Source organism: Raphanus sativus, unplaced genomic scaffold (genome assembly GCF_000801105.2).
Source record: "Raphanus sativus cultivar WK10039 unplaced genomic scaffold, ASM80110v3 Scaffold2891, whole genome shotgun sequence".
In the NCBI taxonomy this organism is placed as follows: domain Eukaryota; kingdom Viridiplantae; phylum Streptophyta; class Magnoliopsida; order Brassicales; family Brassicaceae; genus Raphanus; species Raphanus sativus.
This window is the reverse complement of record NW_026618198.1, coordinates 1-13,302: the sequence shown is the minus strand read 5'-3', so window position 1 is coordinate 13,302 and position 13,302 is coordinate 1. Positions and strand designations below refer to the sequence as shown.

General features: G+C 38.1%; 5 protein-coding genes and 1 pseudogene across 7 annotated transcripts; 2 read left to right on the top strand and 4 right to left on the bottom strand.

Moving 5' to 3' along the window:
• The first annotated feature begins 328 nt into the window (after window positions 1-328).
• Window positions 329-2,502, top strand: LOC130506106 (protein FAR-RED ELONGATED HYPOCOTYL 3-like). Its single transcript, XM_057000740.1, has 2 exons — window positions 329-779; window positions 1,082-2,502. The coding sequence occupies exon 2, from the start codon at window positions 1,088-1,090 to the stop codon at window positions 2,333-2,335; it is 1,248 nt and encodes a 415-aa protein (XP_056856720.1). The 5' UTR covers window positions 329-779; window positions 1,082-1,087; the 3' UTR covers window positions 2,336-2,502.
• Window positions 2,503-2,526: 24 nt separating this feature from the next.
• Window positions 2,527-3,129, bottom strand: LOC130506107 (uncharacterized). The gene is made up of 2 exons (XM_057000741.1): window positions 2,859-3,129; window positions 2,527-2,785 (listed from the first exon to the last, which is right to left on the bottom strand). Exons 1-2 carry the CDS (start codon window positions 3,063-3,065, stop codon window positions 2,636-2,638), a joined length of 357 nt encoding a protein of 118 aa, XP_056856721.1. The 5' UTR covers window positions 3,066-3,129; the 3' UTR covers window positions 2,527-2,635.
• Window positions 3,130-4,749: 1,620 nt separating this feature from the next.
• LOC130506108 (uncharacterized) lies at window positions 4,750-5,814 on the bottom strand. Its single transcript, XM_057000742.1, has 2 exons — window positions 5,605-5,814; window positions 4,750-5,294 (listed from the first exon to the last, which is right to left on the bottom strand). Exon 2 carries the CDS (start codon window positions 5,286-5,288, stop codon window positions 4,821-4,823), a length of 468 nt encoding a protein of 155 aa, XP_056856722.1. The 5' UTR covers window positions 5,289-5,294; window positions 5,605-5,814; the 3' UTR covers window positions 4,750-4,820.
• Window positions 5,815-7,217: 1,403 nt separating this feature from the next.
• On the top strand, window positions 7,218-9,806 carry LOC130506109 (probable alkaline/neutral invertase B). Of its 3 annotated transcripts, none has more exons than XM_057000744.1 (5): window positions 7,218-7,372; window positions 7,641-8,107; window positions 8,177-8,608; window positions 8,711-9,269; window positions 9,343-9,806. In XM_057000744.1, exons 2-5 carry the CDS (start codon window positions 7,697-7,699, stop codon window positions 9,636-9,638), a joined length of 1,698 nt encoding a protein of 565 aa, XP_056856724.1. In that variant the 5' UTR covers window positions 7,218-7,372; window positions 7,641-7,696; the 3' UTR covers window positions 9,639-9,806. The 3 variants fall into 3 exon arrangements, with proteins under 3 accessions (XP_056856724.1, XP_056856723.1, XP_056856725.1); XM_057000743.1 differs by having other exon boundaries at window positions 7,219-7,372; window positions 7,672-8,107; XM_057000745.1 differs by lacking the exon at window positions 7,218-7,372 and having other exon boundaries at window positions 7,393-8,107.
• On the bottom strand, window positions 9,803-11,330 carry LOC130506110 (type III polyketide synthase B-like). The gene is made up of 3 exons (XM_057000746.1): window positions 11,090-11,330; window positions 10,450-11,016; window positions 9,803-10,379 (listed from the first exon to the last, which is right to left on the bottom strand). Exons 1-3 carry the CDS (start codon window positions 11,271-11,273, stop codon window positions 9,952-9,954), a joined length of 1,179 nt encoding a protein of 392 aa, XP_056856726.1. The 5' UTR covers window positions 11,274-11,330; the 3' UTR covers window positions 9,803-9,951.
• A 263-nt stretch (window positions 11,331-11,593) lies between these two features.
• Window positions 11,594-13,230, bottom strand: LOC130506111 (5'-methylthioadenosine/S-adenosylhomocysteine nucleosidase-like; annotated as a pseudogene).
• Window positions 13,231-13,302: the final 72 nt, after the last annotated feature.

Sequence of the window (13,302 nt, the reverse complement as noted above, 5' to 3'; positions counted from 1 at the left end):
AAAGTAATGAGAAAAAAAAGGTAGAGAGTCTTTGTTACTTACAAGAATGAAAGGAATGGCCTGTTTGCCTGAATGGGAGTGGGTTTCTCTATACCCTTTTTAGTTAAGGCACGAATGAGACGAGGATCAAGTCCTATCTCCTCGAAGCTCTTATCTTTCTCTTCTTCTTCCTTCTCTGCCACGTCTCTCTGTTCTTCAACTTCTTCTTCTGTTTTCTCAGATTCTTTCACTTCTGGGTTTACGTCATCAACAGGTTTCCCCTTCGTGTCAGCCATGGAAACAGTTTAGCGTCGAAACTCGGAACCTACTAGGGAGGAGAAGGAGGAGAAATCGTCTCCAATGCCCGTGGAAGAAAAATTTAAAGCCATGATATCCTCGTTATAACGAGATTTCATTTTACAATTAAATTTAAATCGAAAAATGAGTGAAATACTAATAAGCCAACATAAGTGATGATATTTACAAAGGAAACCAGGGTCAAATCCACCCGAGACCCACTCATCCAATGACCCGTCTGATTTATATGGGTAATACAACTAAACCAACTAAACCAACAAAATCCCTAAAAGCAAACGCGATTTCTGATCGAAATCGCTTATCTCACCTCTTTTTTTCTCTTCCTCTTTATCTCTATCGCGAAAGAGAAACTATGACAAGAGGCTAAGACGATTCCTCCTCCTTCGCCTCTCCCCCAGCTCTGCTCGATCTCCACTCTTCTCTCCTGCCGCTTCTCTACCGCCGCCGCCGTTGTCTGCTTAAACCAATCACCTGACGTATCCGTAAGTTGTGGTCTCAGATCTCCGCTTTGAGCTTTCTTTTGGAAGTAAGTTCTAATGGATTTGCAATTGAAATGCATTGGTATATAATGCATTCCAATGGTTGAATGAGAATGTATAGGCAGTAGAATTGGAGAATGTATAGGCATCTCGCTTCTCATTGGACTTAGATCGACCTTGTTCATGATAATTGTAGTATAACTGTATAACTCGGGACAACTAATAGAACTGTGGATAACTTTAACTGTATAACTCGGGACAACTAATAGAACTGTGGATAACTTGGTTTGTTCTGGTTTGGGCAGGATACAATGAGCAATCATGTAAGTGGTATACCTGGTAGTCCGGAAAAGAGCTACAAGATGATGTATAGCTATTTGTACATGTTAAAGCAAGTGAATCCAGGAACAAAAACTTGTGTGAAATTGGATGATGCAAGTAAATTCAAGTACCTCTTCATAGCTTTGGGAGCTTGCATTGAAGGGTTTGCATTTATGAGGAAAGTGATAGCTGTGGATGCGACATCGCTGAAGAACAAATATGGTGGTGTTCTAGTTTTCGCGGAAGCTCAAGATCCTAATGGTCAAAGTTATCCACTTGCGTTTGCAGTACTAGATAGTGAGAATCTTACTAGTTGGACTTGGTTTTTCGAGATGCTTAAAAGTGTTATACCAGACTCTTCTGAACTGGTTTTCATGAGTGAAAGAAATCAGAGTCTGATCTTCGCTATAGGAAGCGTGTTTCCAGAGGCTCACCATGGGCATTGTTTATGGCATTTGAAGGAAAAGGTGAAATGGCATGCTGGTAACGTCAACAAGGTTATAGTCGGACATAAATTTATGGAGTTGGGCAGATATTACACGGTGGATGACTTCAACTCTGCTTACGACTCATTTGAAAAAAGATATCCTGCTGTGTACAAGTATGTGCAGGAACATACTGAAAAGGACAAATGGGCAAGAGTTTTTTTCCCACGTGACAGGTACAACTTCGATACAATCAACAGTGTGGAATCAATGAAGAGCGTGTTTAAAGAGGCAACGACGTGGGCATTAATACCAATGTTGGATTGTATCGTCAGGAAATTCTCTGATTGGTTCACTCAACGGAAGGAAGCTGTTTCTAGATCAATCGATACAAGCCTGGTGCCTCTGGTTGAGAACTACTTGCACGGTCTATGGGATGTTGCACAAAAGCTATCTGTACGGGAGATTAATAGTTATGAGCTTAAGTACGAGATCACTGACACTGCTGGAAAGATGTTTTGGGCGAGCTTGGTTGAAAAATCTTGTACTTGCAAGGTGTGGGATTATGAAAAGTTTCCTTGCCTGCACGGACTGGCAGCTTACATCTATTTCACTACGAATGTTGATGGCGGCCTTAATATCCATGAGCTGTGCTCAAAATACTATTGGACGGAATTGTGGGCTTTGGCGTATGACAGGACACTTTGTGTTGTGCCCGACATGTCTTCTTGGAATGTACCAGATCAGATTAAGGAGGTGAAGATCATACCTCCGGATCGCATCAGGAGGAAGGGAAGGAAAAGAGTTGGATGAATTTGAAGTGATGAATTTGGAGTGATGAATTTAGCTACTTTATCGTGTTGTATGCTTCGGAAAACTTTATTTTGTTGTACTTTAACTTTAAGTGTTTTGTTCGAGAACTATGGATTACTACGGAAAACTTTGGTATTACTACGGAAAACCAGTAATCTTAACACAACATCACATTAATTAGGAGATAGTCTTTAACACAACATCACACAATTCCACAAATCCAAACATAAGGCTTATTGCAGAAACTAAAGGAGATCTGATCTCAAACTAAAGACACAAATCCAAACAACATAAGGCTTCTCATTTACGGGTAAGAAGGTCCTTAAGCTGAGCAATTTCTTCAGCCATTTTGTGCATCTCTTCAGCCATTTTGTCCACATCCTGCCTTAAGGAGCGAACCTCTTCCTCAACCCCGAGAACCCATGGTTGACGGAAGTGGAACCCATCATTCTGCAAGTTTCACATGGTTGCACTCAGTTTGACATTTTGCATAAGTTAAGGAAGTAGATAAAATGTAAATTACCTTGTACTCATTACAAGTGAAGTACCTTCGGCCTGGTAGAAAATCCTTATCTGTTGGATTAGTAGAAACCTCGTCGACGATTCGTCCCCCACATGGGCACGAAGTTGGAATCCCGTGTTCAGCATCGCAAATAAACTGAAGCATGTCAAAATGTTTCTTCATCTTCTTCATCTCCTTCCTTTCCTGATTCTCAACCCATGGATCCATTTGCGAAAGGTGATAGAGAGACGAGGGGATTCTCTGGGAGAGGAGAAGGAAGGAATCGAGGAAAAGAGAGAGAGAAGAGAGGAGAGAGAAAAGAGAGAGGGAAATGGGAATCTATTTTCCCTCGAAAATCCCGCCTTGACTCATAAAAGTCCGCCAAAAATTCTAAATTTTTTCGAAATCCCGCCTAATATATACACGTAGTTCTACTCAAGATAGTAGTTGTACAAAATTACCAAATAGTTGTACTTTCGGTGATTTTCAATAATTTTAGTATTACATGTAATTATAAAACACTTTTTTAGTTGTACAATAAAATATAAGATTCGAAAAGATGAATATTGGTGTTTTACGTAATAAAAGTGTGAAAACATATTTTATAATGGAATCTAATATTGAGTAATCACATATTTCACAAAATGTCTATGAAAGTGTATGTAGTGTGATGGGTTGTTTTTTTGATTGCAGAGTATAATATATTTTTTTCATGTTGAATATAACATTTTTTGACTACTAAAGATAATATTTCTTATTCTGATTTCCAATTTCAAACATTTTGATTTCGAAATTCGATTAAAGAAAGTCATACTAGTAATACAAAATCAGAAAATAGTTATCCATAGTAGTATTTGTATTTTTATTCTAGAAACTAGTATTTATATTTATTTTTTATGTATTTATTTTTATTCTAGAAATTAGTATTTGTATTTTTTCTTAATCAAGATAATATTTCTTATTCTGATTTCCAATTTCAACATTTTGATTTCGAATTTCGATTAAAGAAAGTCATACTAGTAATACAAAATCAGAAAACAGTTATCCATAGTAGTATTTGTATTTTTATTCTAGAAACTAGTATTTATATTTATTTTTATGTATTTATTTTTATTCTAGAAATTAGTATTTGTATTTTTCTTAATCAAGATAATATTTCTTATTCTGATTTCCAATTTCAAACATTTTGATTTCGAATTTCGATTAAAGAAAGTCATACTAGTAATACAAAATCAGAAAACAGTTATCCATAGTAGTATTTGTATTTTTATTCTAGAAACTAGTATTTATATTTATTTTTATGTATTTATTTTATTCTAGAAATTAGTATTTGTATTTTTTCTTAATCAAGATAATATTTCTTATTCTGATTTCCAATTTCAAACATTTTGATTTCGAATTTCGATTAAAGAAAGTCATACTAGTAATACAAAATCAGAAAACAGTTATCCATAGTAGTATTTGTATTTTTATTCTAGAAACTAGTATTTATATTTATTTTTATGTATTTATTTTTTATTCTAGAAATTAGTATTTGTATTTTTTCTTAATCAAGATAATATTTCTTATTCTGATTTCCAATTTCAAACATTTTGATTTCGAATTTCGATTAAAGAAAGTCATACTAGTAATACAAAATCAGAAAACAGTTATCCATAGTAGTATTTGTATTTTTATTCTAGAAACTAGTATTTATATTTATTTTTATGTATTTATTTTTTATTCTAGAAATTAGTATTTATATTTATTTTTATGTATTTATTTTTGATTCTAGAAACTAGTATTTATACTAAATGACAAATAAAGCAAAGTCAAATAAATCAAAGTCAAATAAAACAAAGTAAAAATTTTCAATGTATCTATTTTTAAGTCTTTGATAAAAAAAATTATATGGTATTAAAGGACAAATAAAGTAAAGTCAAATAAAACAAAGTAAAACTTTTCAATAAAACATGAGGTTCCATCTTCAATCGCCACAATCCTCTACTCATATTGTTTATTAACTTGATTGTCGCCACCATATCGAGTTATGGCTTTATCTCCGATTTCATCATCATTCGAATGGCACACCTCATAGTTCATACCTACAGAATTTTGTTTCCCCGCTTTTGAACTTCGTTTTGAACTTGGTTTGCCCGCTCTTGAAAGTTGCTCTGAGAGTTCTAACCTTTCGATGACCTCCACCAACAAAATGCACCTACGGTTGTTTTTATCAAGGGACAAAAGATAACCACAAAGATCCTCCTCATCACAAATGACGAATTTCTCGTCACTCCCAACCAGCAGTGGAATGTAACTCAATTTCAACTTCACATTACATTCATCAAGCCCCACCTTTTTGCATATGCGTGCTTCTACCATTGAAAGATCTATCTCCTCCACAGCATGCTTCAACACTAAACAATACATGCGACCTTCACATCTGAAGTGTATGATGACGTTGTGGCTCATTGTAGCCTGCCAAAACCATTCAATACCATCCATTATACATTCGAAGTTATACATGTTTTACTAGTTCTACAATAATCATCAGTAATACTAGTTTTTTCTAGTTCTACTGTCGTACCCGTTTTGAATTTGAGGTTGAATCTACATTCAGCGCACTAGAATCGAACAATACAACCATTCTCCTACTCAATTCAACTAATAATGGAATCGTATAATAATAGATACCAGGATGCAACATCTAAATCCATTTTCTAAGCTCATTCAAGAGAGGAGCTTTGGAACCCCAAAACCGAGAGCCTCGTTCTCCTCTAAAACCTACCTCTTCGACCCTTAAACAGCGCCGGAAGACGACGGAGGACCGAATCGGAGTGAGGTCGGAGTTTGCCGGAGTAGCAATCAATCGAGCGATCGGGTTCCCTTTTCCAAAACGCAATCTCCTCAAACCGCAATCGTGCAATCGAGCTGCTGTCCGTACGGTCGGTATAGGAGATCGATATCTCCATTTCGTCGGTTTGATTTTTTTTTTTTTCTAATTTTGATGTTTTCTTTATTCTAAGGCTAATTTCGTAATTTTATATGGTTTAATGAATATGAAGGATATGAAGATTAGTAAGGGATATAAGTGATTTAAATTTCCCTTCCAAAGGTAATGGAGATGATGTCTCGAGAAGGAGTTTCAGAAGCGGCTGTACAGAGGTTAACAAAGAAGAAGAAGAACAAACGAAGAAACACTGGTTTGTTTTGATTTGGGCCTTTATTTAGTGGGCTTTACAAAAAAAACTTTCTCAGACCAGAGATAACCCTATATTATTCCCCAAAAAGTCCAGTAAGTAAATAAATCAAATCAAGCATTGGCAAAAGAGACTAATCAAATCAAGCATTGGCAACGTTGGAAACTAACTATTATTAGACCTTTCTTTTGTTTCATTACCAACGAGATTTGATTATATAATGTGATTCCAATTTAAATTTGATAGGTTAAAAGTATTTTGAAACCAACAAGTAGTCAGCCTGTGCATGGCACCAGATTCGCTTCCACCATACAACAATCAAACATCTTTAGAGTAGTTCCATTGGTCAATAACCCAAAAAAATATTTAAACTTTAATATTAATATTATAATGTATTTTTGTAAAACTATTTAAATTTATTTTGTCTATTTAATATGCATCAGTCATATATACTGCCACATGTATGTAGAGATTTGGTAGAGTATGCAGGCTCTTTTATACAATACTTTCACATTTTTCTTTCCAATTTTTCTTTTTTACTCCTTCTGTTTCTAGTTGTAAATAGTTTTAAAATAAAATTATTTCAAAATATAAGTACTTTACATACACTTTTTTCATTTATTAAAAATAATATGACCATTGAAATAATGTTAAAGTTTTTTATAATTGGTTAAATTAGTTGATTAAATGATATTTTTAAAAGAATAACAACTTTCTAAATTTTTGTGTTTTTTAGCAAAACTACTTACAATTAGAAATGGAAAGAGTATTAAGAAGTTAGATACTGGGATTAGAACCATTAATAGTATTGCTTTTATTCAGTGATAAACAGCAAGATACTCACCAGAGTACTAAAGTTGAATATCTCAACCAGTGTTTTTCTTAATATATTTTATTAAATAATTAAAATTTATTTTCTTTTCAAATAGAAAATAAATTAAAAATTGTACGTGTATAAATAGAGTTCTAAAAATATCTCGTAGAGAGTGTTTATTTTTGACATTTTAAATTGTGAAGATATCCTATGAGAACTTATAGTGAAGATAATACCGGTGAAATTCAAAACTCAACAACCTCATATGATATGCATGGCTTCGCGAAGACTTAACTTTTTGCACCTTACCGGTAGCTACAATCACATCTGGACCGTACACGTGGACCCAAACCCTCCTTATTTTGTTGAATGGCTGATACGTCTACCCTTTCGCCGTTCAATTACTTATTCGACTAACTGATACTACTATATATATACTCTCCCTTCTCTTCTCTTCTGTTTCGTGATCACAGAGAGAGACGCAGAGCAGAGTGCGAAGCTCCTTCGTCTCCTTCTCCGTTCCACACTCGATTATAACTAAGGTTCGTTATCTCTCTACGTCTTTCTCTGTGATTAGGAGCAACATTTACGATTAGTGAGGTTGTATCGCTCCTTTGTTAATCTCCCGGATCTCCGCCGAAGAATCGCTTGCGTGCTTTAGCTCGATGACAGTTCCGTTTTCGATCTGTTCTATGCGTGATGTCGTTGTGATTGATTGATTACGTTTGATCATGCTACTGTTGTTCGTTGTGTGTGAACCTTATTGCGATAAAAAAAAAAAGAAACTCTGATCGATTTCTAGAAATGCAGGGAGTGATTGATCATTGGACTGTTTGGCTAGGTTTTTGAATCAAAATCCGACGCAAATGTCGACTTCTAATCACGTGAACGGCGACGCCAAGACTGCTGCTGATAATACATCGGACGATTTTGATGACATTGATTTCTCCAAGCTGCTGCTAGAGAAGCCAAGGCCGTTGAATATCGAAAGACTGAGATCACTTGAAGAAAGGTCTCTTACTGAAATGTCCACCTCACCACCACCACAGCTTCGATACAACGCGGATAATGCTTCTTCTCGAGTCGTCCAAGATTGTGTGGTTGTTTCACCTAGCGTTGGATTCAATACCCCTCGGTCACTGGCGGGATTCGAGTCTCATCCTATGGTGGGAGAGGCCTGGGACGCTTTGAGAAGGTCTATGGTGTACTTCCGTGGACAGCCTGTTGGGACAATCGCTGCGGTGGATAACTCTGAGGAAAAGCTCAACTATGATCAGGTGAGTTTCTGACTAAATAAAACACACATTTTTTTTTATCCTGATGTTGTTAAATCTGCTGTCTTTTAGGTGTTTGTGAGAGACTTTGTACCAAGTGCTTTAGCGTTCTTGATGAACGGAGAGCCGGATATAGTGAAGAACTTCCTTTTGAAGACTCTTCGTCTACAGTCATGGGAGAAAAAGATTGATAGGTTCCAGCTTGGCGAAGGAGTTATGCCTGCTAGCTTCAAAGTCTTTCATGATCCTGTTAGAAACCATGAGACGTTGATAGCTGATTTTGGCGAGAGCGCGATTGGGAGAGTGGCGCCGGTTGATTCTGGATTCTGGTGGATTATTCTGCTCAGAGCATACACCAAATCTACTGGAGACTCTTCTCTTGCTGACATGCCTGAATGCCAGAAGGGTATACGGTTGATATTAAGCCTGTGTCTCTCTGAGGGGTTTGATACCTTTCCCACTCTCTTGTGCGCTGATGGTTGCTGTATGATTGATCGTAGGATGGTGAGAAAAGTCCATCTTATTCTTAGTAGTTTTTCTTTATAGTGATTCTTTCTAGACGAAGACTGTTTTGAGCTATCTGTTTTGTGTGTGTGTGTGTGTTAGGGAGTTTATGGTTACCCGATAGAGATTCAAGCCCTTTTCTTCATGGCCTTAAGGTGTGCTCTCCTCCTACTCAAACATGAAGGAGAAGGTAAAGAGATGGTGGAACAGATAGTGAAGCGACTTCATGCATTGAGCTACCACATGAGGAGCTACTTTTGGCTTGACTTGAAGCAGCTTAATGACATTTACCGATACAAGACAGAGGAGTACTCTCACACTGCTGTCAACAAGTTCAACGTGATCCCGGACTCTCTTCCAGAATGGGTTTTCGACTTCATGCCGCCTCAGGGAGGGTTCTTCATCGGCAATGTTAGCCCAGCAAGAATGGATTTCCGTTGGTTTGCTCTTGGCAATTGTATAGCGATACTGTCTTCCTTGGCTACTCCTGAGCAGTCGACCGCAATTATGGATCTCATTGAAGCTCGCTGGGAAGAACTGGTCGGAGAAATGCCGCTCAAAGTTTGCTACCCTGCAATAGAAAGCCATGAATGGAAGATAGTGACTGGCTGTGACCCCAAAAACACTCGATGGAGCTACCACAATGGAGGGTCCTGGCCAGGTAAAAATTTACTAACTCTCCTTCTTCACATTCCTTCTGGTTACAAAAGCTGACATGACCTTCGTTGGTACAGTGTTGCTTTGGCTACTGACGGCTGCTTGTATCAAAACGGGTCGACCTCAAATAGCAAGACGAGCGATTGAAGTGGCGGAAGCTAGGCTTCATAAAGACAACTGGCCTGAATACTATGATGGAACGGTAGGGAGATACGTGGGGAAACAAGCGCGTAAATGCCAGACTTGGTCAATCGCTGGATACTTAGTGGCCAAGATGATGCTTGAAGATCCGTCACATGTCGGTATGGTTGCTCTCGAGGAAGATAAACAAATGAAACCTGTTATGAGAAGATCCAACTCCTGGACTTGTTGAAAAGTTTGATCATCTTTGGTCAAAGGTAACGTAGGGAAAAGATGAGCTAATTCTGATAATCGAATCTTTCTTTGTTTTTCAAATTCCACATTTTACGTTGTTTTGCTTTGTGAAATATTTTTAGACTATGAGAGATTTAAGCATCATAAAAAGATTTCATCTGGTTTAGCTTCCAAGTCTTATTATTTTATGATTTTTCTCTCTGGTGTAATGACTGTATAACAGAAGACGATTTTTTCTTGAGCCCTTAGTTATCACCAAACCCCATTTCTTGAGCTTCAAGGTAATACCAAAACCCCCGTTACTTTTTCGCTCAAACGTCAAGGTTTCGAGCAACGATGCCTTCAAATGTAACACCAGGTCCAAAAGCAAGAATCAGACCCCACTCGTTTCCACCTTCATTCATGTTCCTGGCTTTCCTGCTCTCCTCCAACATATACTCCAACACATAAACGATCGAGTTGCTACTTGCGTTGCCATAGTCCATGAGAGCTCTCCTGCTTGGACTCAGCTTCTCAGGAGACAGGTTAAGCCGCTTTTCCATTCGGTTCAAGATGGCGGGTCCACCTGGATGAACTGCCCAGAACATTTGGTTATAGTCTTTATTAGCCAGTCCTGCTTTTCCTATTAGTCTCTTGCAGAAACCCTCCACGTTGTCTTCTATTATCTGTGGAAGCTCTCTAGACAGCGTGAAGTTTATCCCTTGTTCCGTTAGCTTCCCATCTATCGTCTTCTCCGTGTCTGTGCCATGGAAAAGTAGTGTGAGTTATAAGTTTCAGTGGAATGCAAACTACGTATATTGTAGGTTTACCAGGAAGGAAGTTCTGAATTGCTGTGTGGAGCTCAAAGAGAGGCTTCTCATGAATCGGGTCTGGATCGGATCCAATGATCATAGCTCCGGCTCCATCACCAAACAATGCGACACCAACAAGATCATACGGTCTATCAGCACTCGGAGGTTTGAACCCAATGATGGTCGTCTCAGAGGTGGCGAGCAAGACTCTACTCCCCGGATTGTTCTCGGCTATGTCTTTCGCTACACGGAGACCGGCAACGCCACCAGAGCATCCCACGAAGTAGAGCAGGACACGGTGTGTCTCGGGGCTGAGACCAAGGCCTTTGGCTAAGTAGAGGTCGCCACCAGGGAGACGAGCTTCGCTTGAAGAGACATAAACAAGGTGAGTTATGTCGGAAATAGAACGGCCCCAGTTCTTGATGCAGACTCTAGAAGCCTCCACTGCCATTTCGGTTACAGCGTCGTTGCATATGTTTAGACGCTGCTTCACGGTGGATCCTCCTTCAATGGCTAGTTCTGGATACTTTGTTAGTATCTCCTCTGACATGACAACATACCTTGTCCTCACAGTCGTTGTCTTGCCTGTAAAAAAAACTCAGGTTCTCATAAAGGCTTATACAAATTTAACAGAAAAAGGTTAAAGGGAAGACATTACAGAGACGAGTAAGCTTCTGTTTGAGTTCAGGGTCATCACAATTAGTAGTTTTAAAGTAGCCATCAACCAAGTATTCTTGCATTACTAGCTGCTGAGGAAAGGCTTTTCCAATTGCAAGAATTGTAGCCTTCCCCGGATTTGGTTTCTTCTCTAAACCCAACTCTGTTGCATCGATGCTTCCCATTGCTCTCTCTCTTTTAATTGTTAAGACTTGAGATCCAAATCTTGGGTCTGTTCAAAAGGGTCAAAGTGAAGGCGTATATATACGCTGCAGCTTTTGAAGTTTATGACCTGCACCTTGTGTGGTGTTTCTGTTTAGTTGATATTTGGTGAAGATTAGGTGTGAGAATCAGGAGCTTCATGTTTATCGCATTGGCTCTTTCTAAAACGGAACTCGACTTCTTTGAGATTTTTCTCTTGTTCCATAATCTTTGCCTTAACTTAAACGGATAGTTGTTAGTAGCCAACACAAGAGTGTGTAATTAGACTTCAAAAAAAGGCCAGAGAAACTAACTAAAGTTTCTTGCTATTTCAAGCATGAACAAAAAAAGAATGAAAGCAAATCTTATTATATTGTTGGGTATCAAAACTTGTTGAGTTCTACATATAAGATGATCCATCATCATATGAAAGAGAGCCAATAAAACGAGAGCTCATGAGGAAAAGTGGAGTTAAAAAAATGAACATTCTGCTCCAACCTATCGCCTAACTTGCCTATACCCATCTCCCTTTTGCTTGAATCTTTATTAAAAAACGTGAACCTCTTCAGAGGTCTGAAAGACACTTTCCACTGATGAAGTCAATCACTTTGGTAATGGACTCATCAAGCTTGGCAGTGACTGCAGCTAAATTCTCCAAAAACTCCTCTGAGGTTGGTCTATTTCCGTCCACAATATCAGTTACTCCTTTTATTAAAATCGTAGGAACCTTAAAAAATATCAGCCACATAGGCCACTGCTGCTCCCTAAATTTGGCCGAAATACCCAGAATAAGCAGTAGCTATTGATTAAGAGAAACACATAGATTGGAGAACAAAGAAAGGTACCTCCATGTCTTTAACTGTAGCATCATTTGCTGTGATGGATTCTTTGTCATGTGGAGACATATCCATAGAATCACCAGTGGATAATCTCCCACCTGTGAACATCAAGACCAAAGGCACAGAACATATCAAGAAATAATTAAAAAAAAAAAACTTGCATGATGATCACAAATTCACAATGGTGAACACAGAGCACAACCTTTAGGTTCAGCTCCTTAATAAGGTTGGGAGTAGGGAAGGCTTTCCGCATACCAACACCATATAGATCAAGGACCTGAAGTGAGACAACATGGAATCTGTTCACTAAAAACAGCAGCTTTACTTGGACACTCATACAAAAGAGCACTCACAGGAACAGGTATCCTTCTGTCATGGAAAGCAGAGCTAGAGACAATTAAACATCGCAAATACTTGCTCCTTTGGCCTGCAAAAGGGCCATAACGACAAATGTTTATTTCTTCCTGACACATATGAGGCAAACATAAGACAGAGAAAAACATTATGTACCTTAAACCCACCAGCGGTTCCAGCATTAATGATTAGGTCCGGCTGTAACGCTTGGATAGATGCATACGTCACGAGAGATGCAGGAACCGTGCATACACTATCAACTCCTAAACATAATCAACCCCAATAACATTCAAATGTAGTAACAATCACAATTAGATATCTACATAACAGACATAATACCAAGAGCTGAATCTTTTCCTGGGCACACTATATTAATGTTCAGCTCTTTATATATTCCTTTAAACAGAACCCAAGCCACCTCTTTTGGAAACCTAAATTAAACAAAAAAAAATAAAGTGTTCATTTTTTCAAAAAGGACAAGAAAGCAAAAATCACATTTGAGATGAAAGAAAGAAACTCACGGGGAGTTAACGTCTTTGACAAGGCGGAGCCTTTCGATAAGAGGCTGAGCTTCCTTTTGCATAGCTGCGAAATACACAAAATCAATTAGAAGAAGAAGAGAAGAAGAAAATTTCGACAATCGAGTAAACATCATCAACGGAGGAGAAGAGAAACAGTACCGACGATGAAGACGATGGTTGAGATCGGCCGTTTCTCTACCTGCCGCGTGAGATTTTTCCATGGAAGCGTTTGAGATTCGGTCGTCGGGCGTGAGCAGCCATGGCGGCGATTCGCCTCAAGTTACAAATTCTAGATTTCC

Bases quoted from the DNA above. Each gene is read 5' to 3' on its own strand.
- LOC130506106 (XM_057000740.1), top strand. From the start codon at position 1,088: ATGAGCAATCATGTAAGTGGTATACCTGGTAGTCCGGAAAAGAGCTAC.
- LOC130506107 (XM_057000741.1), bottom strand. From the start codon at position 3,065: ATGGATCCATGGGTTGAGAATCAGGAAAGGAAGGAGATGAAGAAGATG. The intron at 2,786-2,858 runs GTAATTTACATT...TGAAACTTGCAG, and splicing joins TCACTTGTAATGAGTACAAG to AATGATGGGTTCCACTTCCG.
- LOC130506108 (XM_057000742.1), bottom strand. From the start codon at position 5,288: ATGAGCCACAACGTCATCATACACTTCAGATGTGAAGGTCGCATGTAT.
- LOC130506109 (XM_057000744.1), top strand. From the start codon at position 7,697: ATGTCGACTTCTAATCACGTGAACGGCGACGCCAAGACTGCTGCTGAT. The intron at 8,108-8,176 runs GTGAGTTTCTGA...GCTGTCTTTTAG, and splicing joins AAAAGCTCAACTATGATCAG to GTGTTTGTGAGAGACTTTGT. The intron at 9,270-9,342 runs GTAAAAATTTAC...TCGTTGGTACAG, and splicing joins CAATGGAGGGTCCTGGCCAG to TGTTGCTTTGGCTACTGACG.
- LOC130506110 (XM_057000746.1), bottom strand. From the start codon at position 11,273: ATGGGAAGCATCGATGCAACAGAGTTGGGTTTAGAGAAGAAACCAAAT. The intron at 11,017-11,089 runs GTAATGTCTTCC...TTTTTTTTACAG, and splicing joins ACAGAAGCTTACTCGTCTCT to GCAAGACAACGACTGTGAGG. The intron at 10,380-10,449 runs GTAAACCTACAA...TCCATGGCACAG, and splicing joins AATTCAGAACTTCCTTCCTG to ACACGGAGAAGACGATAGAT.